We start from the raw sequence: 24,946 nt of genomic DNA on the forward strand, positions 1-24,946 counted from the left end.
ACCCCGATCGGAATCGCGGAAACTTGTGTACGGATCCCCGACACACGTCGGCGGCGCTCCGGCCCCTCCGGAGCTCTCCTCCTCGCGTTCGTCTTATCGAGAGCTCGCGTGCTTCTCGGGCTCTCCGTGTCTCGATGCTCCAGAGCAGGGCAGAAAGAGGAGGGAGGCGGGGGAGGCAGGGGAGAGAGAGGGGGAAGAAGCGAATGGCGATGGGGGAAAGATTGATTGCATCGAATCTCGCGTATGGTACGACGAAAGAACCCGGCGCTGTCGAGTTTCTGAGCGGCGTTTTAAGGAATTTCGCTTGCATCGCGAACGGAGGATTCCTCCGACCTCGAAACGCATGAATAGGGATGAACATTTCGAACCGCTTCGGATACGCTCGATGTGAGCGATCGCTTGTTCCATCTTCGATGCGGTTGTACCGAGCGAGAGAATATTGCAAGAGCGCTCCGTTAATCGGGGAAAATCAAATCTACGATAATGTCTCCGCTCCGATTACCATTAAAGTTCCTCGACATTTCTTTTATTCTAATTCTGTCGATTTGTCATGCATTTTCTCGAATACATTTTCTTAGCGGATGTACCATAAGAAGTGTGTAATACGTGAATTTTACGAAGAGATTAATAAAAATAAAGAAAAATATTTCAATTTCTTGTATCTATGTATTTATAGATTATTTCGACAGAGTTAACGTTGCAATATGATAGGACTGATGATATAAAAAAAAAAAAAAAAAAATAATACAAATTTCAACGTAGAAAACACAAATTAAGGGACATACCTCAACCTTTACACCGGGCCGAGGAAATATCTGAGTCCTTTGACTGCTGTCGGGCAGAAATCGAAAAAATTCATGATCGTCCTTGTACCATTTGACCGAGTAGAGACCGCTGCCACCAGTTATTTTCCATTCGCATCTCAGATCGATCGAGGCACCCACCACGGCCTCTTTTGGCATCTTAAAATCCACTTGAATATCGCTGCCCACTGAAACACAAAACATCCATCCATTTTCAGTATCCGCAGAGCAGGAATGATATATTAGAGCGAAATTATTGATTATCTCTCGCGTAGAGAAAATAAAATTTAATTCAATATCACAAGAAACAGTGCATATTTCAAACTTTTCGAAAACTTTATGCGTATCGAAGATTTATAAACTAAGATGACAGAGACAAATTTTTACTTTTCGTCTGGAACGATTTCATCCATTGCATCTTTATGGTGATTTACTGATCGTGAACGATTCCGTAATTTTGAAAGCGCAATCCAGCTTTCGCGAATTGTGTTATCAAGCTCGCTCTAATTCTTGATCACGAATAGAGTTTCTAATCTGCCGCGGCGCGCAATTCCAGGCTCCTATTTCACTAATCCGTGGACGCGGACACGAGATGCGACGTTTAGAGTCCGCAGACGTCTCGCAATTACCGCCCGCGTCTGTCAGCCGAGTGCGGGTTACAAATAGTAAAAGCGTAGTGTGTTAAGCGTGAGAATAAATACACGGTTAGCGAAGAGGAGGAGGGGGGGGGGGGGCGCTAGAAGGACTAGGAGGGCTCGGGGCAAATGCCACTGCGAGTTTCGTGCCCGAAGTTCCCTCCGAAACTCGAAACGAACGCACTTTGCTGTGCATACATAGATAGTAGAACTTGCACGAGTTATTACGATATTGTAGAATAACGTTTCTAGGTCGGATTAAAGTTTCAAAGTTTAATAGGAAGTTGGAAGAGAAAGTATAATAAGTGATGTGTGTATTTATAAGCAGTATAATGAATTATAAATAATTAATAATTATTGAAAGAGAAAAAATGCCGCAAGTGACGCAATATAATTCAAATGCAAAACTGTATTGCAATTTATATAGAACACAGTATAACAATTAATTCTTAATTTTTTTTTTTTAGTAAAACACTGCTATATCATTAAATATTTTACTGGCAATTAATTATGTTTCTTTTTTTATGTTTCGTATAGTAAGAGACGTTGTTATACATGTCGATAATTATCGCCATGTATAACATTGTCTGTATCGTTTCTATAGATATCATAACGAGTTGTATCACAGCAGATGAACTTGTCATATCGAAATGCCGGTCGTGTACGGTGAGAGAATTTATTTCAAGCTGGTAACGAACGTTACGTATTAACTCCGCCGGATGGTTCATAATACTGCAGGTATCGGGTTAATTTGGGGTGGATGAAGCGCGGGGGCGGCTGGAAAGCGCGGCGTGAGGGATCACGAAGCGTGTTGGGTTTAAGTGCGCAGACCGTTGCCGTTAAAGGTCTATCGAGCGGAATGTGGGGAGACCTCGATTGCTCTCCGCGTCGGCTGGTCAGTGTCCGCAATTTACAGTCGCGCGTGTTAAGATTTAATGACGCGCGAATTTCGGTTTGCGAGTCAAGGTGCCCAAAGGGCAAACCGGGGGAAGGGAGGGGGGGGGGGGGGCTCGTAAAGCTCTCGCAGTGTTCTATACAGTGTTCGTGAATTATGATCCAGGCACAGGATAGCTTTATCGGTTGGGAAATAAATTTTTGATTTTTGTATCCCATACGAGAAAGTCATATGAAATATAATGCCATTGCAAATAAACGGTACATCGTATAACTTTCATGTAGGACTGTTTATTACGTCGCTTGTCATATATGTATGTATGTATATAAGATGTCGAGTTAAAAATAGTCTCAAGTAGTTATTTAATTAAATGTTCTCTTTATACAATTATTCTTTTTTTTATTTACAAAAAAAAGGAATAAACTTTTTTCATAGAAGAAGCTAAATATGTCTTGTAAAGATTGTTTATTATATGTATATAATGTATATATATATGTGTAAATACATATATGTACATTATAGTGGAATATATAGGGCACTGCGTTGACGTTCCACGGAATTGGCCTAACCGTCGGTGTCAGTTGCAGTTGCTTCCAACGCCGCGGTTTGCATTTCGCGATGCATTTTCGAACGCGTCTCTCCATCATTGCTTTCTCTCTCTCTCTCTCTCTCTCTCTCTCTCTCTCTCTCTCTCTCTCTCTCTCTCTGTCTGTCTTTCTCCTTCCGTATCTCGTCCGCGCGCGTCGTCAATTTCCGTCGTTACAACGACCGAGTCGTTAACTTGCCAATGGAGTTTGACATCTCATAGCTGAGACTGCATTACGGACGTTTCCGTGCCATTTATCAACGGCACCTGGCGTATTGAAAACTGTTTTGCTGCGATGGGACGTTTGAAAAGGAAAACACCAAAAGTATTTGCCATCATCGATTTTAGTTACGATACATTTCAATCAAAAAGAACTTCAATAACGCACAATGTACTTGTGGTCGTTTACTTCTATAACAATTACGTAAAAAAGTTAAAAGACAATTTTCTCTTAACAATATAAAATTTGTGTCAATATTTTCAAGTATATATATATATATATATATATATATATATATATATATATATATATATATATTAGCTTAATTTTATTTTTAATTTACAAATATTTAACTGTAAATATTTCTCTCCCTCTCCGTTCAAAATATATATACTATCATCTCGATTTTTAATTTATTATATGAATCCATTCAAATAGTCTGCTTGACATTTATTGAGATAATATAACGCGGGTATATATTATGATCGTATCTGGCAGAGATCTTCCCGCAGTGCCGCAGTAAATAAAGTCACGAGAAAGAAGAAGCCGCGAGACAAAAGCTTCCTTAAGATATATTCTAAGTGACAGCACAGTCCGTTATCGCCGCATAGTTCCTATAAATCCTATCCTTTCCCTCTACTATTCGTTATTATCCGGCGACAAAGACGGCACATTACGCAAAGGAATTTTCCAATTGTTCAACTGTCCAATTGTTTCAATCGGAACCGCTCTCATGAGTCGTCCCATTATTGTCGCGGAGGCTTCCCACTGCATTTTGGACGCAGCGGCGGGAATATTTCTTACTCATCGGCGGACGTTAAAGCTAAGTCTTTCAAACTGTCCGAGTCTTTTCAGGCGTTTCCTTTAGAGTGTCTGATCTCCACCGGATTCCATTCAAGTCATGCAAGACTGCTTTTCGCGAATTGAAATCGAATGCTTGGGCTACCTCTCCGTCTTTGCGACGATCCTCGTCTCGCGTCCATTCTTCTTCATTCCCTACCTCCCCCTCGGCATGAAATTTATCTCTAAACAAGGTAGACGTCTAGATTTGCGATTCCTCATCCGCGAAGCAGAAACGTTTGTGTCAAATCAAAAACGTTTGCCGATGCGAACTTTTCTTCGTCTCGCTTGGCGAAGCGAAATAATATTTCTGACAAGAGAAGCGTTCTCATGTGTATTTCGCTTTATCGTTTTACCTACGTCGGAGCATTATTGCTCCAACTTTTTGATCGTAACTGCGTATATAACATGCGAATGTATAAAATATTTTTCATTCAATATTCATATTATTAAACATTCAAGTGCGCCACTTTACACCTTTCCGTGCGGAATTTTCTAACATTAGTATTCAACATTAAAATCCTAGTCTAATTAAACTTTAAATTTAAATTCTGAAGAAGCAAAATCCATTTAAATAGTGTAATCATAAAAATAAAAATTTAATTTTTAAACTCCAATATATTTAATTAGATTAAATATATTAAATATTTAAAATTTTTTTTAAACGTGCATTTATATACAGGGTTTGTCGAAAAAAGTGATCATTTTTTGTTAGTTTCCAAATTTTGCTATTATATATATCTCTGTAACTAAGTCTTAAATAAAAATTTTAGTAAAGTAAACTACACTTCAAATTAACTGAAGATTATAATTGTGTTAATCTTTTAACTCTACAAAGTTTGGTTTGCTTATAACTGGAAAGTTATTGATGCTTCGACTGCTTTTAGCTGCGGAAAAAGTTGCTTCTTTCGACACGGACATCAATCGGCTGTGCATTCCGTGTTCGCGAATTCTAGGACACTCTGTATATGTAGTAGTATATATATATATATATATATATATATATATATATAGAAGAGTATTGTTTGAACTCCGAATGGTTCTAAATAAAAATCGCCGCTAAATTATCCCGGAAGCCATCGTTAGCGCATTAAGTACCCACGAAATCTTTCTGGATTCGGAAACGTACGGTCACGTGGCGCATAAGAAGTCACGCGGGCTACGAATAACAAGCTCGTCCATTTCTCCGGCATTCTCCTTGCTCATAATCGGTGCTCGTTAATGGCGCGCGAGAACGGCTCGACAGCAGTACAAGTTTACGGGGCTCTGATTGCGAGAGCTCGTTTTTCCGATTGCCAGTCGTTGCCCGCAACCAATTTCTGCCTGACGCGCGCGCTCGCGAAGCCCTGCAACACTCTGATTTGGGGAAACGACTTCCGGCTAACTCGCCGCCAGTCGAAACCTCATTACCGCTCGAGGATTGAGCACCCTTTCTCTGAGGGAGAAAGAGACGGCGGGGGGGAGGGGGGGAGGACGGGTTCGCGCGCGATTGTGGGATAAATAAAAGCGCTCCGTCGTTTTACGTGCTTTTCGCAGAGACACAAGACGGCCACTTCGGGATGTTTCCCTTTGTCTCCGGATTATGCAAACGCGACGATGCCGCTTTCTTTCGATAGGTCGATGCAGCGAGAAGCCCTTGCAATTTCGCGGAAGAGCTGCTCTTTGAAGTGGATGTAAACGTGAATGTCCCTGTTAGAATGGCGCGCACGCGTGAAAAGGCTTTTCCGGAAAAAGTTTTTCCTGTCGTTCTCTCATTGTAAATTTCGTCCGATTCTGTTCGGCTGCACTCGAAGGAATCTTGTTGATTGACCTAGAAATACAACATTGTCCCGAGTTATCCTTAGGAAAGATACGAGAGAATCCATCGACGACAGATTGATCAGCGAACTCTTTAGAGAATTTTGCTGATTTTTCGAAAATATTCAACAATCCGCGAGAATTACACGCGCGCTCGTTCACGCGAAAATTCACGTTACACCGTTAGCATGGTTATTTCGCGAATATTATACCGCGCTCTGTATAGAGAAATGAAGCGCCTTTATACAAGAGAAGTACGGCTTTACTTCTCCCCTTTTGATCGAGCCCGAAGTAATATCGCCGCCGCGCGAAGAGAAGACGGTAGATAAAGCTGGCCTTCTTCTCGAATGAAATATGCAATCCCCTTTCGCGCCATAATGTAAAGGATGAAACTTGTAGTTTTCTTTTTATCCACTAGGAGTTTCACCTTCGCCCTTTATTTGATCCGTTAACGATAAAATTCTCTTTTTCGGAGCTAACGCAATATATATGACGAACGTTGTGCACCGGTGAGCATCGCGGTAGCATAACGGGATGCAAAACGGAACTCTCTCTCTCTCTCTCTCTCTCTCAGGGTTGTATGCCCTCGAGGGTTGCATTATCTCAAAGTGCGTTAGTTATTATCCGCCATCGCGAGAACTTGGATCATAAATGAAGTGCTTAACTCAAACACAAACTGTTGCAATACCGCAGCGTATACCTTCTAATTCTACTTACGCGCTTTCTTTTGAAACACCTGCATTTTGAGACTTATTCTTCTCACGGCGCTTTCATAAAAATGATGCAATTAAGTTGTGACATTTTTTTCGATTAACATGGAAATAAGCGCAGCGTGCGGTATATTTTTAATTTTCATAAAAAATAATGTCATAAATTTTACAATCAATAATTCAACAATACATAATAAATTGAAGAAAAAAATTGTTAGCGAATAAAAGTTTGCTGCAGCGATTAAAAAATTACTACACAATTTGTTTTGTAATTTACCGTACATGTTTGACCATTAAATTGTTTTTCTTGTTGCAATTCCTCATTAAGAGAGTTGGTGTCGTAATTGAGACACGTAACGTATATATTTCATGCAGAATTATAAAGATGTTCTAAGAACAAGCACGCGCGCGGCATCATTTGCAACGAGAAATAAAATCAACGGCGCGTAACGGCCGGAAAGCGTTGAGGTGCCATTAAAGTGCACCGTAATGAGGAACGGACCGGGCGCGCGTAATTAGTAAATCAGATTTACGTAATCCTGTTTGTATCGCGATCGGAAAGAAACAAGACTTCGGAAGCTCCAAGGTAACGAGATTGCCGCGGGAAAAGCGCGGCTCGATTCGCGCATTTCTATGCCTTCTCTTCTCCTCTTTTCTCTTTTCTCGCGTTATAACTTCTTCTCGCACGCGTTTCCGTCCTGATTTATTTTTTAATTAATAAGAAAAAGTAAAGATCGTAAAAGATCTTTTTATGCCTCACTTCTCTTTGTTGCCTCTGGCATTTTACTCTTCCTTCCGCTCCGAGAAAGAGAGAGAAAAAAAGAAAATGAGAAAGGGTTTTTTTTTTTTTTTTTTTTTAATCCGAGAAACTCTAACCGGAAGCTTGATAATTGTCGCGGCGACACTAAACTCACGACGCGGTTTGCCGCTGGTTTGCATTATGGTTTCCACCCCATGCTGGCCGCCAACCGGCGATGGTGAATTTAACTTGTTGTTATTACCACGAAGAACCGGAAGAGCTTAAAGCGGATTAACCGTCTTTTTTATTTCACGTCTGCCCCGGTTAGGTCGGTGGTTGCTAACTACGTACTTGGTCACGCGAATCCGATTAGGGGAATTCGAAGATGAAAACTGCAACCACGCCATAGTTTCTGGTATATATAAACCGTTATATTAAACTTTCAAGATCATGATAATAATTATATAAAATATCTATGTGTGTGTGTGTGTGTGCGTGTGTCTGCAATTTTATTTAGGTTTATATATGTATATACAGTTTTTTTTTAATTCCATTATCCGAGAGAAAATGAACTCGTGTAATTATATATGCTCACATATAACTAAATTTGAAATTTTGCATTACGATTAATTTGACCATTTTAAAAATATGCAAAATTTGGCACGTTATCTTTATATAATCATATTCGGTTAAATTTATTTTTACATCTAATCAGATCTAAGATCAGAAATATGATTATACTACATAAAGATCATATCGCGTCACTTATCGGATATTATTATAATATACATATATGATCATATAAAATTAGATATATTATCAGTTCATTTCATATCTAATTATGTATATTTACATTTGAGCGTATTATTATATCTATTTATTCTCGAGTATGTTTTCTCTTATGTTTCTTTACTCATTTATTATTTTTTATTATCTATTTATTTTTTTTTCTATAACTCATTATTGTTAGTAGTTTACTTTCGATTAAATATCGATCACTTTATATTTGAATAAATCGCTTTATCCTTCAGAAAATCGAAATTGAATATTATTTTATATCGTCATATCTGATTAACTGCAGAATTCGTATTTTTTTCGCCGAACGATTCTCATGTAAGATAGTAGGTGCGATTCTCGTTGTGTTAAATCATATTTACGTTACAACTTTCATTGATGCTGCAGGTTCATGAAAGTTCGATGTAGAGCCTTTATTGGCCATCGAATCGGACTGTTTCCGCGGATATAAAAGAGGAACTTGTTTCGTCTCAAAGCGAAATTGCGCTTTTGATCTCGCGCTTTCGAGCATGCACCGACGAATTCCTTCGATAACTCTCGCGCCTTCAACCGCGCTAGAACGTACCACTTAAAGTTCACGATTTAATTTCGATAATGCGAAAGTTGACTCTCCCGTGATCAAAGTTTCTAATGTCCTCCGAAGATCTTGTCTTGTAATTTACTCGAGTGAATTTGATATTCATATTCATGTATTGGTATTCATATCGAGGTTCGGGACGTACGAACGAATTTCCCGAATATTGAGTATCATTCTACCTGTCAAGAAGAATAATATCAATAGCAGCAGGTTTCCATCACAGTCATATGTTGACGTGGATGGTAAAGTATTCTGCATTTAGATCCGAACTTTCGCGGAAATTAAAACGGGATATTGTGAAATTTTTCTGCATATTTGAAAAGAGATAAAAATAAATCTCTTATCAAAGTTTTCTCGAGTCTCTTTTTCCCTTAAAGATAATTGCGCATAAAGAAGCATTTAGAATTCTTTAATATAGCTATCCCTGAATTTCTTTTAAACATTGAATCCTCTATAATTTTTCCTCAGATCATTATTATTAATACTTGTAAAGTCTTTTTACGCTGTCTCTTTACCATAATACATAGCTTCCTGATAGCAGACATTCTAAATCACTTCCACGTCACATATTCTATGAGAATAAAAGCGTGCAACGTCGCGCTTCTTTAGAACAAATATCATCGGAGATTAAAGTTTCATGTAAGAAATTTTTAATCAATCTACGTGCAAAGCCTTCACCCTGCCTGACGGCCGTAATCAGTACTCGCTCCAACGAATGGTGATCCATAAAGTTTTAAGCCTGCAGTATTTACTGTGTCAACGCGGTTGAAACGCGGTCGACGTGGTCGCATAATTAAAATCTATGCGCGCAGCGCAGTACAGGGAACTGACGGTTCCCTTTTGCATCAACGCAGGAACAGGTCGCCTCTTTTCACGTATACGTGGTTGTCAAAGACATGGCTCGTATACAAAGTGCTTGGCAAATAATGTTAAATTTTTAGACAAATTTTCTCGTTCAAAAATCAAAACTCAACCAAGGATTTATGTAATATTAAAACCTACAAGATTCGTACGTATATAAAATTAAAAAGTTTCACAAGATTTTAAATAAATAACGATATCTACCATATCTACCCTTCAATTAATTTTAAACAGATATTCATTAATTTATCAATATTATTCAATGTGAAATCAAAATTAACTCTGCCCGAGATAACGAAAGTAATAAATCGAAAAAAATTGCAACGAATTATAGTTTGTCAATTTTTTTCCCAACGACTTTAAATTCGCCGAAGAATATTATATTCTTTACACATTCCGATACACCCTGTAGAGAAACGCGTAGAGCCGAAGATCCGTAAAGGGAAGAGTTTCTAAGATAGATTGCTAAAAGTTTCAGCGGTCGTAGCGTTGTAGTTCCTCCACCCACGGAGTCTCTCTCCTCTTTCTCCTTTTTTCTTCTCCATTTTCTTCGTCTCCCTTTCTTCTTCATCGTGTGTCTCACTCTATACAAGCACCTCCATTCTCGATCCCATTTGCCGGTGATCGAAGTTTTTGATAAACCCATTCCGCGCCTCTTTCCCGTGGTCTCATTGTCGTCATCGTCGTTGTTGTCGTTCGACGTCGTTCGCAATCACATTTGCGATACTCCAATATGCGAATGATGGTGATTCCAATGTTTTTTTTTTTTTTTTACGTCCTTTACAAGAAGATAGAATGAATGCACCAGTTAATCCGGCGAAGTAGTTCTATGAAGTAATGTAATTGAATTTTTACATTCATGCAAAGGCAAAAATTTACATTTTAATTCTGCTTAATGAGAATTAATATGTTCAGTCGTGTCTAAAAATGTGTAATTTTTCAGTTACATTTTCAAAATATATACAACATTATTTTTAATTATTACATATTTACTGTAACATTTTTTTCGTTATTTTTGTTATTATTCATTCCTAATGGTATACCTTTTATGAAAAATTAATAACACAGCGAATGGATACTTGAGGGGTAATATAACAAAACAGTGTTTCAAAATTTATTTACCGATATTTTTCAGTAAATCTTATTCATCGAGTTGTATTTATTTTACTCTCTATGTTGTCGGAAACCACGCGATTTTTACGTCAGAGATTCTATCCTACTTAATTGAAACGAATCGACGTAGCTGGTTTTTTTTTCGCGCAAAACGAATAAAATTTATAACGAATAAAATTTCAACCGCGCATGGGACGAAAAAATGTTTGCCCGTGTTGTGTATCCAGATGGGAGAACGAGGGAGAGATTCGAGGAGCTGGGCGCGTGTTTATGATTCGTTCCGAAAGCCGCGGACTCGTTCCTGTCGTGTTTAACGAGCAAACGTAGCCAGCGGATAACGAGGTTAAACCGGAATTGAATTATACGCTGGGATGAGATTAACGCGCTTCCATGACATTTTCGCTCAGGCCGAGACACGCGCGACTGACTTGTGTTTCGACCGTATATATATGTGTATATATATATATATATATATATATATATACCGTGTGCCACCTTTCGTATCATTGGCGGCGCCATCGCGAGACCCCGTTCCCGGCGACCGTAATTTATCGCTTGCCTGTAATCCACCGTGCATCATCGCATCGTACACGTGGTCGGTTCTGGTGCGAGAAAGCAGGAAAATTCACGGGTCACGTAGACGCGCGTGTTCGTCGATTCTCGGGTAATTAACGAGGAAATATGTCGAAGGTGTCGACGTGATAAGGACTTTATTGAGGCAAAAAAAAAAAGTAAAATATATGGTGCGCAAATTTAAGTGTAACTTTAAAACTTTTTTTATAAGCAAATCAAAGATAAGAAATTATTTGACGCTATAAAGCGAAGTAAGTACTTTCCTTTGTCCGATAAAAATGATAAGACTTATTTCGAAGGTTTAAAATTGAATGATTTACTCTGTATAAATCTGTAAGAAAGTTTGACAAGAATCCTGTGACAGTAAAAAGACATATCGTGTTTAATCTCACGATACGAGTTACAATTTTTATAGTATCCCTTATATACTACGTAACTTTATTACAGTTCCTGTAACAAGTAATTGGATCTACGCTCCATTATTTATACATCAAACAAAGTTTCGTACCGCTTTATTGTCTCGCGTTTCCGCACCGTGCCGGCGGCATCATTAATTCTTCTCGTTGGCCAATTTGTCTAAGAAGTTACCGAAGCAAAACTCTGATCGATAAGTCTCGCCAACTTCTCGCTCGGCATAATTCTGACCGGAAGTAGCCAAAGTCGATGTAGAATCAGCTCCACTGTTTGACTAAGAATGCATTAATTTCTGTGACAAAGTTAATAATGTATTATACATTGCAAATTGAAAACTCGCAGCCATCTCTGTTATCTCGCAGTATTCTACTATATTTTCCAAGTATTAGCTTTAATATAATACAATCTAAAACTACGCCAAAATTTTCTTGACAGCTGCTATTATCCGCAATAAATTCATATTTGTTTGTGTGAGATGAACGATCATCTCAAGAGATGGTCGAGTATTTAAGGATAGATTTCTTGAATTCCAATTGACATTTTCTGGAAAATTCTGCAAGCTTCGATGAATAAGAGAAATAACGTTGCTCGTACGAATAAATAAACGCGTGCTGTTATTGAGGCTGGTGGAATCGGATAGCCATTAAACCGCGCAGCTTCGGTCATACGTTAAAGGGAAGCCGTCGCGTCGTGTCGCGTGGTCCAGGGCAACCGTAATTTATCGCGCGGTAATAATCCGCGGGACATTAATGTCCCGTGTTAGGCCGCGCATACGGGCGAGCGGTAAACAATGAGTTGTGAGCGATGCAGTAGATGAGCTCACTAATTAAACAAAATCCAGCAGAATTAATTCGACGAACATATGGCGGTACGTCAACGATGAATAATGATACGCTTATATTTTCTTCCATTAATGAATTATGATATCAATTTTTTAAATAATTTTTTCACACTATAAAGTACTTTGTAGATTAATTTTTATTTTAGTCAATGTTGCGTCATTAAAAAATCATTAAAAATGTTGTTAGAACTATCCTTTCACTGTTAATTTTTTCTTATAAAATAGATATATCTGATTAATACGCAAATAAATATATATAAAATAAAATAACCGAAATGTATTTTCTGATTTATGAGTGCGATTGAAATGTTTTATCCTCGAAATAAAGTTTCTTAAGTCTTTTTGAGGGGGAAAAAGAAAGAAAGCCTGTGTTAAAATAATCTCTTTCAAACATCTTCGTTTATTTCAATATTCATGCAATTACTTTTTCATAGGATTAACGAAGATATTTCTCTCTTTTATTTCATTTTTTTCATTCTTGCTCTATTTATCAAATCATTAATTAGATAGCTATTTTTCTTATCTTTTATATAAGTATCTCTATAAATATCCCTTAAGTAATGTTCCCTTTTTTTTCTTATTGTTAGTCTTATCTTTTATGTAAATATATTGTATAAAGAATTTTTAAATTTGCAAACATTTTTCTAAAATTCTTAAATACAATCTAATTTATTAATGACAAGCGACAAAGTTAACTAGTAAATCAATTCGTTATCCATGTAGAGTCGATTTTAATTTTATATAATCATATTTCCTTTTTACATACACGTTATAATGCGCTTGGTCATTTTGTGCCGCGCGTTAATCATGAATTCACGCGTGTTTAACGCGCACCGGCTATCTGTTATACGCTCGACAGAATTAAGGTTAGCCAACATTATTTGCAGTTAATAAAGCGTGCGAATGGCGCAGATTTTTTGATGCTATTACTTTCACGTTTGCAACGACAAATGTCGATTTATCGTGTTTTTGTATCTACATTTTGCTCGAAGATAATAATTGATTGGCATGGAAATGTAAGCTAATATCGTGTTTGGCGAATGCAAAATGTTCGTCATTCTGTCTTCAGATTGCAAAATAATGTTTTAATTAAATTTTAATGATACAATTTCTATTTTTGATACAATTAATCGTTTGATTTTTATATTTTTTCTTTGTATAAAATATATATATTTCAAGAATTCTAAAATAATATCAGGTATATTTTTATTTTTTAATAAAAAATATAAATTATATAGCAAAATTAAATATTGACAAATAATTTGTTTATAGTTTATAATTTATTACAAAAGACACTATCGAAAAATCGAAATTTAACCAAATCACGCGGATAACAATACAGTAATCTATTTAATTGCGTTAGCTTACGTTTCGGCATTGCCGTTTCAATTGCTTTGAGCCTTGAACAAAGTTAGCACTCAATATATCCGTAACTCTCGTTAACTAATTAATAGCGGAAAATGGATCAAACACAACTCATGTACAAATATTGAACGTATCAAATTTTAGCAAGCGTATAACATGATTTCCTTGTCAGAATGTTATCTTCTGGTTTGAGATAAAATATATTTAATTCATAATATATTTAACATTCTTGAAAATTTTTCGCATCAGTGCGTCCTTTTCATCTGTTTTCTTTTCTCAAAATATTTAATTACACTCTGGAAGTTGCACAATGTACGTACAAATTTTGCAAGTGAATATCGCATTCGCGTCGAATCCATTCATTCATTCATTTAAATCGTTCGATTCGGATATCGTCAGCCGTCTGACGGAAAGCTTTTACGAGCTTCGCGTAAAACAATACTGAGGTCGTACCGCAATCGGAAAGATTTTAAGAGCAACGCGATATTACCACGGAAATAAAAACGATGTCCGTGTGTTCCGGGGAGAGTCTAATGTCTAGAAGAAAAGAACCGATAAGACAGAAACAAGGAAGTTCGATTTTCCAGCGTGGAAAGATTGATGAAACTTTTTTACGTTTGTCACAACAATGTCGCGGTCGAAATATTTGAAAGAGAGATGTGTTATATTTTATAAATACTTATACATTATAAAATATATATATATATATATGAATAAAATAATTTCATGGATGAAGGAAAATTGGGAGCCTTCATATAAATGCTTTCATTTTTTAAATATAAGTTGTAAAAGTTGTGAAAGAGATAGTTTGAGATTAATAATTACGATAAGCTTCAAGTAAATTTCGTTTGTTTTTCCAAGACAAACTAAAAATTATATGAGAAGCAGTTTCGCTTTTATACATTTTATATTAAAACAATTTCGCGCTGTTAAATCGGAAACGACGGACGACTCAACAACTGACAAGTCAGGTCACGCAAGAAGGAACAACCTTTCTAAATATCCGCCCTTTTCTCCGCAACAAAAGGCTGAAGACGAATAAATAATAATACTCCATTCGTGGTTTTGAATGGAAACCCTATTCGTATAATAACAGTCTGTAACCCGCGGGACCTGATCTGAGCTCAAATCCGGACTTCAATCACATTTCCACGTTCATGTGAATTCTCATCGGCAAAACCGCGAGTGTCAACTGTGTTCCGTGTTATACGTGTACACGTAATACATTCGTATTTCGTTATCGTCGTCCTCGACGTCGACGTCGTCGTTGTATTCGGCTTCTTCGTCGTCGTCGTCGTCGGTGCAATAACAATTATCGTGAGCGCGGCGCAGTCGGGCTTGCGGATTTCCATTTCGCCACGTCTGTCCGAGTCCTCGGCTACGTTGGATAGGAGCTGTGAGTTAAATCCTAGGGATATGTACACAACCCGCCGAGAGCTTGCCTACAATTTGCAGGAGACTACGCCGCCGCCGGCATACGGGAACCGAAAAGTGGGAACTCAGCCCGTCGGGCGAGACAGTGGTACGTGCGCAAGATATATCCGACACGACTGGAAAATGAAGCGTAAGTTAGATATGTGCGGAGCGAAGGAGAAAGAGCGAGGTAAAGTGGCGTTTATTACGCGCTCAGGCAGAATGTTTCTACTCGAGTACATACACCGATGAATCCTACTATTCGCAATATATAAATATAATAATAGTGGAAACATCTATGGGAATAATTATGAGCGAATGAAAAGCAGTAATGTACATGACACAGTAGAGGTAGACGGAATGAAGGATATTATTTTATAAAAAACCGTTATGAGACTATTACATAATAATGAAATTTAATATCGAGAAATTAAATTTTGAAAGAAAAAGAGAGGAGAGGGGGGAGAGAGAAATTTAATTCTTGAAATAAAAGTCTCTGAAGAGAAACAATTTCAGAAAATTAGTAAATTTCGCAGATCTTGCGATATATAAATAATATAATAAAAAGTTTCAAAATAAAAATTCTAAAATATTTAAAGCCGTATATAATTAATACAATTCATTAACACTTGTAATGACGAGTAGCCATAATTTAGTGAAAGCTACTCAAGCGATACGTAATAAGGAGTTACTCGACGAAATCTCTTTACATTAGATGTAAATCTAACGTGAGACAAAGCGAGAACGCGAAGCGCGCGTTCGCTAAGATATCGCTGAATACATGTAGGAGAGTTGTGGCGCGTTTCAGAACGACGAGACATCCTAAAACACCGCACACTTCCCGTAATGAACATCGCGTCTACATAGTATGCGCGGTCTGGTAACAGGGAATAACGAGGCACGACACACGAGGCCTGTCACGCGCTCTATCTCTTGTCTCTCTCTCTCTCTCTCTCTCTCTCTCTTCTTCGTCTCTTTCTCGCACGGGGAGGACAGGCAAGTAGGCGAGCGTGCTGAGACTGATAATACGATTCAATTTCCATTCGCGCCCTTCCTAAGGGAACCCGACGCCGGCTTATCCGGTCCCAAAAGTGGCGCACCCGCCATAGGGTGGCGATTAGGAATGCAGCTCCCGATGCCTTGGTACCCCGAAACCACGATACTTTATGCGCAAAGTAAGTAGGATCTTCGCGAAACTAATCCATCGCTTTCAGGTTGATACCGATGTGTCTTTACCAAGGTGCGGGTGATATACAGGGTGGCCCATTTTAAATGACATATTTGATATTTCTTAAAGATCAAGGCTTCCATCAAAAAATATTTTGTACAAAGGTTTGATAATTTTGTGGGAATCATATAAAATGGTGCCATTAGATTTTAAATAATCACAAAACTTTTGCACGAAACGTTATATTAAATGCGTCATTTAAAATGAACCACCACATACATTTTAAATGTGTAAATCGGTAACAGATACAGCGTAGATGTATTAAAGAATAATATAGAAGACACAAGAGAGATAGAACCTTGTCTCAATATTTTAAATCATATTTCTCAGATACAAAGAAAAGCAATCATTTTGTAAATATTCTTAATATGATATGAATTACATATATACTAGATTCGTGTCGTTGTATATACCTTTAATCATTCTATATTTTATGATAAAGTAATATGAGGTTTAGGTCTTTAACGTTCAAAATTTCCATAAATGAATAAAGAATTTCATAAATATTACTATTCGATATAAAAAAATGACATCATCACTTTTCTCTGAGATATCAAATAATGTCGACATTTAATATATCACAAATAACATTGATATCGCATTCTTAATTATTCATCTCTAGGAATATTATGTTGCTGCTTAATGACTATAGGTATTGTTAAATCGATAGCGAATGTGTGCATGATTCATTGAATCGTAGAATGCTCAAGAGTAGAACGTTAATAAGTTTACCTGATTACAAGAACCTTTCACAAAGGTCCTCGACCCTTTTATTTGAGTAATGACTTTTCGAACGAATTGGATTTCAATATCGTGTAAGGCAAGTGATAAAATTGAACAGAAATAGGATACCACATAGTCGCTTAAGATATTTGTTAAGGTAGTTGTTCTTCCTTTGTTATCGATAATTTACGCAATTATATAGAAAAATTCTGTTAAAGTATAACAATAATCTATTCAAGGTTATTTAATGAGTAAAAAAGAGAATTTATTAAATTCTCAAGGAAAGAATCAAATTTCTAACAATAAGTTCCTTAAACTAACAGTCAATAAATAAAAATATTTCGTGGTAAATATTTTGCATACCGCGAAACTAATCTTGCTGTCGTTAATACGCGACAGTCACTCTCTCGAAGAACGTTAGAAATTCCTTCTCGTCAAGTGCGCGTTATATAGGTATATATGTATATATCGTTCGCACGCGGAAATCAGGACCAGTTATGAACACTAATAGATGGAGTGGAGGCAGGGTGAAATAAATGAGTTGGCTGCGAGTTAATAAGCAACGCCCGCCGACGAAGACTAGCGCGATTCCTTTGGCAAGGCGATGAGCTTTCACGTTGCGCCTCTTAATCCCGTTTCCGGGACTCGGAAGTTTCTGCCGGAGTTATGTCCGGAGTTGCCGTCGAAGTTGGGCCGCGGGATTGGCTGTACAGGCGGGGATCACCGGATTACAATTTGGTCGGAACTTGTCCCTCTCTTCCTCCTTCTCTCCTCCTTACCCTGTCACCGCTCGTTCCCGCCGTTCGTACAGTTCGATTTGAGTCGAGCAATCGCTGTCCCTCGAGCTTGGAGCCAGCTGCCTTTAAGCTTTGTGCCCGAAGACAGCCGAGAGTTAATATTTCAATTAAGCACCGCTGCTCGTAACCTCTCCGTCAGAGTTAAGCGATGTCTCTGATTCTCGGATACATCACGTCCGCGGTGCAGACAACTTTCGTCGAATCGAACAAATTCCCCTACGCCTCAAATCAAAGTTCAATTTATAAGAGAATAATTTCCTTTGAATGTAAAAGCAATAAATTTAATTATAAGTTAATAAAAGTAATATTTTTAATATATTGTATAATGTTGATTGAAATAATGTTAATTCATTTTAATTAATTAAAAGTAATATTGAATTTATTTTCTATATTTTCTAATTATCTCTTATTAAAATAATCTTAGTCTCGTCGAATATCGATTTTAATTAGTGCGATATTTGGCAGGCTAATATATGTTTTAATTAATTCAGCAGACGCAGATATAAAATATTATTTCCCACTACTGAAATAAAAGCCCATCTCAGCATATTCTTTTCACCGTAATTTCAAATAGATATTATTCGGTAGAGCAATGAATGGTTAACAGCATCCTCATTCCATTATCTTCTCTCTCTCTCTCTCTCTCTCCCTCTCTTTCTTACGCTCGTCTCTCTGACATTTCCTCGAAGATTGCGCCTCCACTTCCCCCGTAGGAGTCGGCAGTCGAGATCTAATGCATAATTCGTGACTGGGACGTCATAACGGACGCGCGGAGTATTCCGGAGATCGCGAAATCAATGAGACGTTCGTGTCAACTCCCGGTAACATCTTCCCGAAGTCCCGAAGACTAATGTATAGCCGGTGGAATCACGATGAAGCGAACATCACGGGAGGGAGTAGACGGATGACGACGACGACGACGACGACGACGACGACGACGACGACGACGACGACGACGACGACGATGCATAACTCGTAACATTGCTCGTCTATCGGATGTCGCTACAGGAGGCTACATTCGACGAATGAAAGCTCTCCCTCGCGTCTCTCTTTCTCACTCTCCCCTTCGCTTTCTCTTTCCGCCTACAGGGACGCAAGCTTATTAAACTTGTCGCTCTTTGTCGTTCGCGAGTGTCTCTCGGAAATTGTCCTTCTCCCGCGTTAAGATCGCGACGTCAATTCATAGAGATTCACGAGAAGATTCGCGTAGCCTGCCTCTGCTTTCTGGCGAGGAATGATTATCGGGGCGTCGCCGCCGGAGTGCTTGGCTCATTATGCGACCGAGCGTGTAACTATTTCAGGAACTTCAAATATTAGCTCCGAAACTAACGCGCGAACTGCTCTCTGGATTCCTCGTCGTCGCGAGTTCTCCTTTCGCGCGCGCTTGTCGCATTCAATCCCGTGATTCGAGCGGTTCCGATGAATCGTAGCGTTCCGAGGGAAGAGAACGAGGGAGAGACCCTTCGTGGTCCGTCTTCAGGATTCATCTCGCCTCTGGAACGCTGTCGGTTTCTCTTCCTCCCATCAAGTCACCCGTCTGTCTTTTGACTCCTTGCTACGGAATTTTAGCATTCTCGTCTCCAATCGCTCGAACTTGATAAGATAAATCTGCGAAAAAATCTCGTTGTCATGTGCGGAAAATGAAAAAAATTATTTGCGTGCGAAAACTCATGCTGTATCCAATAAATCTTAATTAATGTGAAATTATAAACTGAAAATGGCAACTCTTTCTTTTATAAAAAATGAGTTTCTATATCTGTTAAGATGTATTATAAATTAATTAATTTTAGGAATAATAAAAAATATATAAAGTGATTATATTATAGATATTTATATATATATATATATATATATATATATATATATAAAATATCTGTAATACATAAGATGAATAAATTTAGATTTAGTAAAAAATATAAATGCATAAATTGTACTCTATAGATATTTACATATAAAACATATAAGGTATATTATATTAGATATTTTTTAATAAAAATCTAGATATAACAATGTAAATATACAATTTAATGTATATCAATGAATTGCGTAAACATTTATCGAGGTTTTCATATTGTATCGCGAATAAGTTTAAATTGGCTTGTTGCTATTGTTTCGTCGTTACACATGTAACCGCCTTCGTGACGCCGTCTCCGTTTCGTTACGCCGGTCACGCTTATACGCCAGTTTTAATTACGGAGTTTCCGGCCGCGCGCGATGTATCATAAAAGTTTCGAGCGCGAGGGAAACTTCGCAGTTTCTCTGCGCACGCGGATATCATTGCCTTAGCTTGGGACACGAAACCGGGTTAAATCACAGCACCGACTCCCCAGCCGACCACCCGCGGTGTCGTCTTCCACTTTCGAACAACCACCCGCTACCTTTTCTCGCCTGCATCCATCTCAATCTAACCCCTTCCTCTTCCAAACACACACACTTACAAATCCCTATTCTCTTCTTCACTTCATTCCTCATTATTTGCGGTTTCCTGTTTCTCCTTTTGTTTCCTTCGGGTTAGCTTCACTGTTTATTTTCATTCTCACTGTCCGACCCATTGTCTCTCTTCGCTTCCCTCGCGCTATCTTTTTCGCTTCTTGGACATTTTCTTTTCTCTTATCACGCTTATATCCGATTCTACCATTTTCTCCTTTTCTTAGTTCCCGGATTTAGTCTTCCGCTTTATTAGCGCAAACTTGGTGCTCGAGTCGGACGTAGCGTGATCCTCATCCTGCGGGTGCGGATTATCCTTTCCTTGGGGGTCAGCTTCCGGATATAAGGTGATCGTCTATCCATCCGGCGACCGGTTCGTTCGGTGAGAAATTCTTGCTTCGCCTGCAATCGATCCCACCTTAGCAGGAGGGATCTTGCCACGATGATCTGGCCGAGAAATCTATAGCCGGATTCTGATAAATGAGAAATCGTCCCGAGTTCATGGTATCGATTACTGAGCTTTTAATGAAGAGACAGCACCGTCTTTATCGGCTCTCACGGACTTTTTTCGCGTGATAGATTTTTTTCTTCCTCACGAATGCATCGATCATCTTTTTTCACTTTAGCGGAAATAAACAAGATCATTAACCTTTATGCGCGCACACGACGATATTATCTTGATAAATGCATTGTTAACTGTATTGAAAAAGTTGCGTTAATCAACGGAACATTTTTGCCGTCTCATGGAAAAATAAACAAGAATGGAATAAAAAAATAATAATAAAATGAGAGAAATAATTTTACGATATAATTAATTTTACCTCGTTTGTTTCCTTCTTTTGAATTTGTAACATTAAGCAAAGTATAATATTTGTTGAATGTTGCGTTGCGCATTAACAACTCTGCACTTCAGCTATCATAAAGCATATTCGTTACACGTGTATAACGTACTTTATGTAATTAATTAATATCAATTTTATTACTATGAATGGTTGCGCTCTTTAACGCTTAATTAATGGCGCGTCATTCTAGATCCAATGGCTTAAAGTATACCGGTATACAAAATGAAAATAATAACAACATACTGATGATATTGATGATACAAAATAATTCTAAAATATATATTTTTATCAATTAAAATTATTAATTATATAAGAAAATATTAATATAAAATATATATCTTAGGGGAGAAATCTACTTAGATTAGATTTCTCTATCTATGTATAAATTGTACTTGTTCTAACAGCCAGCTTTGATCAGCTGCAGTATATCGCTTTACGACCCAGTTGCATTCGCGGAATGCTCGTTCGGCCATTGGCCCTTTTACAGAAAGCGCATTTACAGTGCCCTTCGTTATCCTTAGGAAATTAGACGCCGGTGATTTACGTTCGAGTCGGAGTCGGTTCTAATACGCGCGTCCGTGCCCCGGAGCAGCGGTGCAATTGAATCGGTGCAAAATTCCTCCCTTCCTTCTCTTACCACCCTTCTCTCTCTCTCTCTCTCTCTTTCTCTCTCTCACTCACTCTTTCTCTCACTTCTCGAACTCTCTCTCTCTTTCCTTACAAGTACGACGTGGATAGGAAATTAGACATTGCTGATTTACGTCCGAGCGCGACGCAGGAACGTCTCGACGAAGCGAGCCGAAGTTCAGAGCCGGATTCGATATATCCGGCGAAACATGCCCGCCACTTCGTGCTTGCGAGCTTACGCGAGACGAGCGAGATGCACTGCGCTGCAGTGCTCGTTGCATCGAGAACGCGCCTGTGAGAACGGGAGACCTACTTGGGTGACCAATTAAAGGGCGGACGCGATCGCCGATCGTGTTTCGAACTTGGCTGCCGGATTAATTAGAACTTGGATCGAGGACGCTGGAACACCAGGATAGTTCGCCGTGAGCAATTACGAGACTCGACTAATGTAACGGTATAGCTGAACAACAAATGGCGCGCTATGAATTATTTATAATATGACAAAGAGAGGGTGGGATCGCAAAAATAGTATTCATTGGAAAGAGATCAATTACACATTATGTCACTATAAGATAAATAATTGCATTAAAATGTAAGATTTTCATCTTAATAACCGAATAATTAATTTTACAAACTTTGTTATTTTACGACTGAGTATTTTATTAGAGAAAAGAATTACAGATTTCATTTCTACAATACACGATTATAAAGTTGTTATAAATTTTAAATGCATATCACATGATATGTATAAGTACAATTTAATTATTTGAAAAACAAAATATATTTTAGAATCATTATTGGAATAATTTTTATAATTATTGAATAATTAATTTTATTTTCACATAAAATATGATGATTAATAAAATTATAAATCTGTATAATCTGTATAATCAGCCTTTAACTTTACATCTATATATACCTACATAATTTTTTAACAATTTAATTAATAAAATGTAATTAATAATATTTTTCTTTGACAAAATGGTTTAACGAAAGCCAGATTCGTAGGGAGGCTCTAGAAATGATACCACGCCAGTTAAATGTGGAAACGAGAGCGTGTTACTTAAGGGTTAGTAGGGCAGCGCGAACATCGGCGTTGTTAATCCCAGTGCAACGTCGCGGATATTAATCCCTCTCGAAAATTAGAGGCGGATGATTTACGCGGGTTGTACCTTGACTGTACTGTCGGGGGAGTACACACAAACGCATCTGCGGGTACAATATAATCGGCAGTAGTATCCCGTGGCACACAGAGAGAACGAGGTTAGAGAAATTATACAGCGTGGAGTTATACGGCTGACTACACGTCGTCGGATACGGGAAACGGAGTTCACGGTTGTTCGCGACAGGCATGTTCGTCGCGACTATACGCCTGTAAGGTATGTATGCACGTCATACGTGCGCGGGAATTAGGCGTAGTTAATACGCGGGATAGGTACGCGCCACGGCATCTGTACTTCGCAAACTCACCTGATGAGGCAATTATGGGACGCCTGTAACGAACCCCGCTTCAGGGAGAGACAAAGAAAGAGGGATTATGTATCTGGGTGTATGTGTGTTCCTGTCTATGTGCATAGCGGTGCAACCATAGCGGTAATTTAATTCGGCCGAGTATAACGTATGCCTCTACATCTACGGTCAAAAATGGTTGTCCATAATTGACGTCTTGCCGCAGCTCGTTAGCCCCTAAGTCGCTCCTGCAAAATTACCGTCATCCATCTTGTCGCGAATAATTTAACCCTCTCGCGGGAAAAGTCGCTGGAGCAACATCCGCGCGAATTATTTCTTAGCGTACATATAAAAATGTTATGAGAAAAACAAACTATATATATATATATATATATATATATATATATATATATATATATATATATATATATATGTATGTAATGTATATATGTAACGCTATATATGACATAACAGGGGTAAGCTAACTTTGATAATTTACAAAACCTTTTTCCTGTTTTTTTTTTTTTTTTTTTTTTGCAAATTATGGAGAGCTCGCTGAATTAATATTTGTATTAATATTTGTACATTTGTATATAAATAATAATGTAGGGAAATTTGATCCCGATCCATCGCGAAAATTTGATCCCTGATCATTCGAGAGAATCGTACCAATTTCCAGATGTTTGCGCGTAATTATACCGGGCGTGTTCATTAAATGCAAAATGTAAATTAATCACGTCGCGGGTTTGTTAAAACGTTGATTTATTATGCGCGCTCGACGAAGAAACGCATCACGGGATACGAACGTATATAAACCACGCGCGACATAATCGATGGAATCTCTTGGCACAACATAGAGAGCGGCGTAACTGTTAGATCTAATTAAACCAGATGTAATCAAGCCGCGTGACAGTGGTTTAATTAGATCGCATTGATCATGTCAGTGCTTTCGCCGACTGTGAGCCGTCTTCGTTGTTCGTACACCGCGAGATTAATAAGTTTACAGCGCGGCCGCGCAATTTCGCGGTAATATCGAACGTAATAACATCAACGATATCGGGTGTAACTTGCGTAAGGCCGCGCCGTTTTTATCCGCTGCTCCGCGGATTAAGAGCTTCCGCGTTACACGCCGAGTAATGAAGGAACTTCCTAATGAGTTCGGCGCTTCAATAACCTCGGATGGAAGGGCAACACGTCTCGATGCGTAACTGCGGATAATGATCCTCCAAACGAAGCGAAGCTTTCGTTTATTTATGAATGTAAATATTTCTGTTTTAAATATGTTCTGTTTTTTTCGCAAGTTTTTACAATAATTCTCGTATAATTCTTAAAAAAGAAATAAATGTATTTATTTGTTTTAGTACCGAATGTCTATGCAACGTTTATACTGCAAATTATCTGAAATTATAATTTTATTTTCAATTCGGTACAAATTGAGATATCGTGGAAAAATCAAGAACGATGCCATTATTATATATAATAATTCAAATCGAGGTAAAAGGCAAGTACCGTAATTTCCACGCGAAATTTGTTCACGTCGCGCGTAGAGATTACACCGACGTCACCGATGGGATCTCGCGATATCGTTATCACGACGATACGGAACACGAGCGCACGCGCGCTGCGACGTTAAACTGGGCTACGATACTGCACCGGATATGAATCGAAGTTCCGAG

At 38.2% G+C, this 24,946-nt stretch overlaps 1 protein-coding gene across 2 annotated transcripts in view; it reads right to left on the bottom strand.

Annotated features, from left to right (window-relative positions):
* The window catches only part of LOC140670495 (uncharacterized), a 194,501-nt gene that overhangs the window by 80,091 nt on the left and 89,464 nt on the right, over positions 1 to 24,946 (bottom strand). For both annotated transcript variants that reach the window (XM_072901119.1, XM_072901120.1), the window contains exon 2: positions 786 to 991. In XM_072901119.1, coding sequence (XP_072757220.1) covers positions 786 to 991 — 206 coding nt within the window. The remainder of the gene's footprint in view (positions 1 to 785; positions 992 to 24,946) is intronic.

The sequence above is a fragment of the Anoplolepis gracilipes genome, chromosome 10 (assembly GCF_047496725.1).
Source record: "Anoplolepis gracilipes chromosome 10, ASM4749672v1, whole genome shotgun sequence".
Taxonomy (NCBI): Eukaryota; Metazoa; Arthropoda; class Insecta; order Hymenoptera; family Formicidae; genus Anoplolepis; species Anoplolepis gracilipes.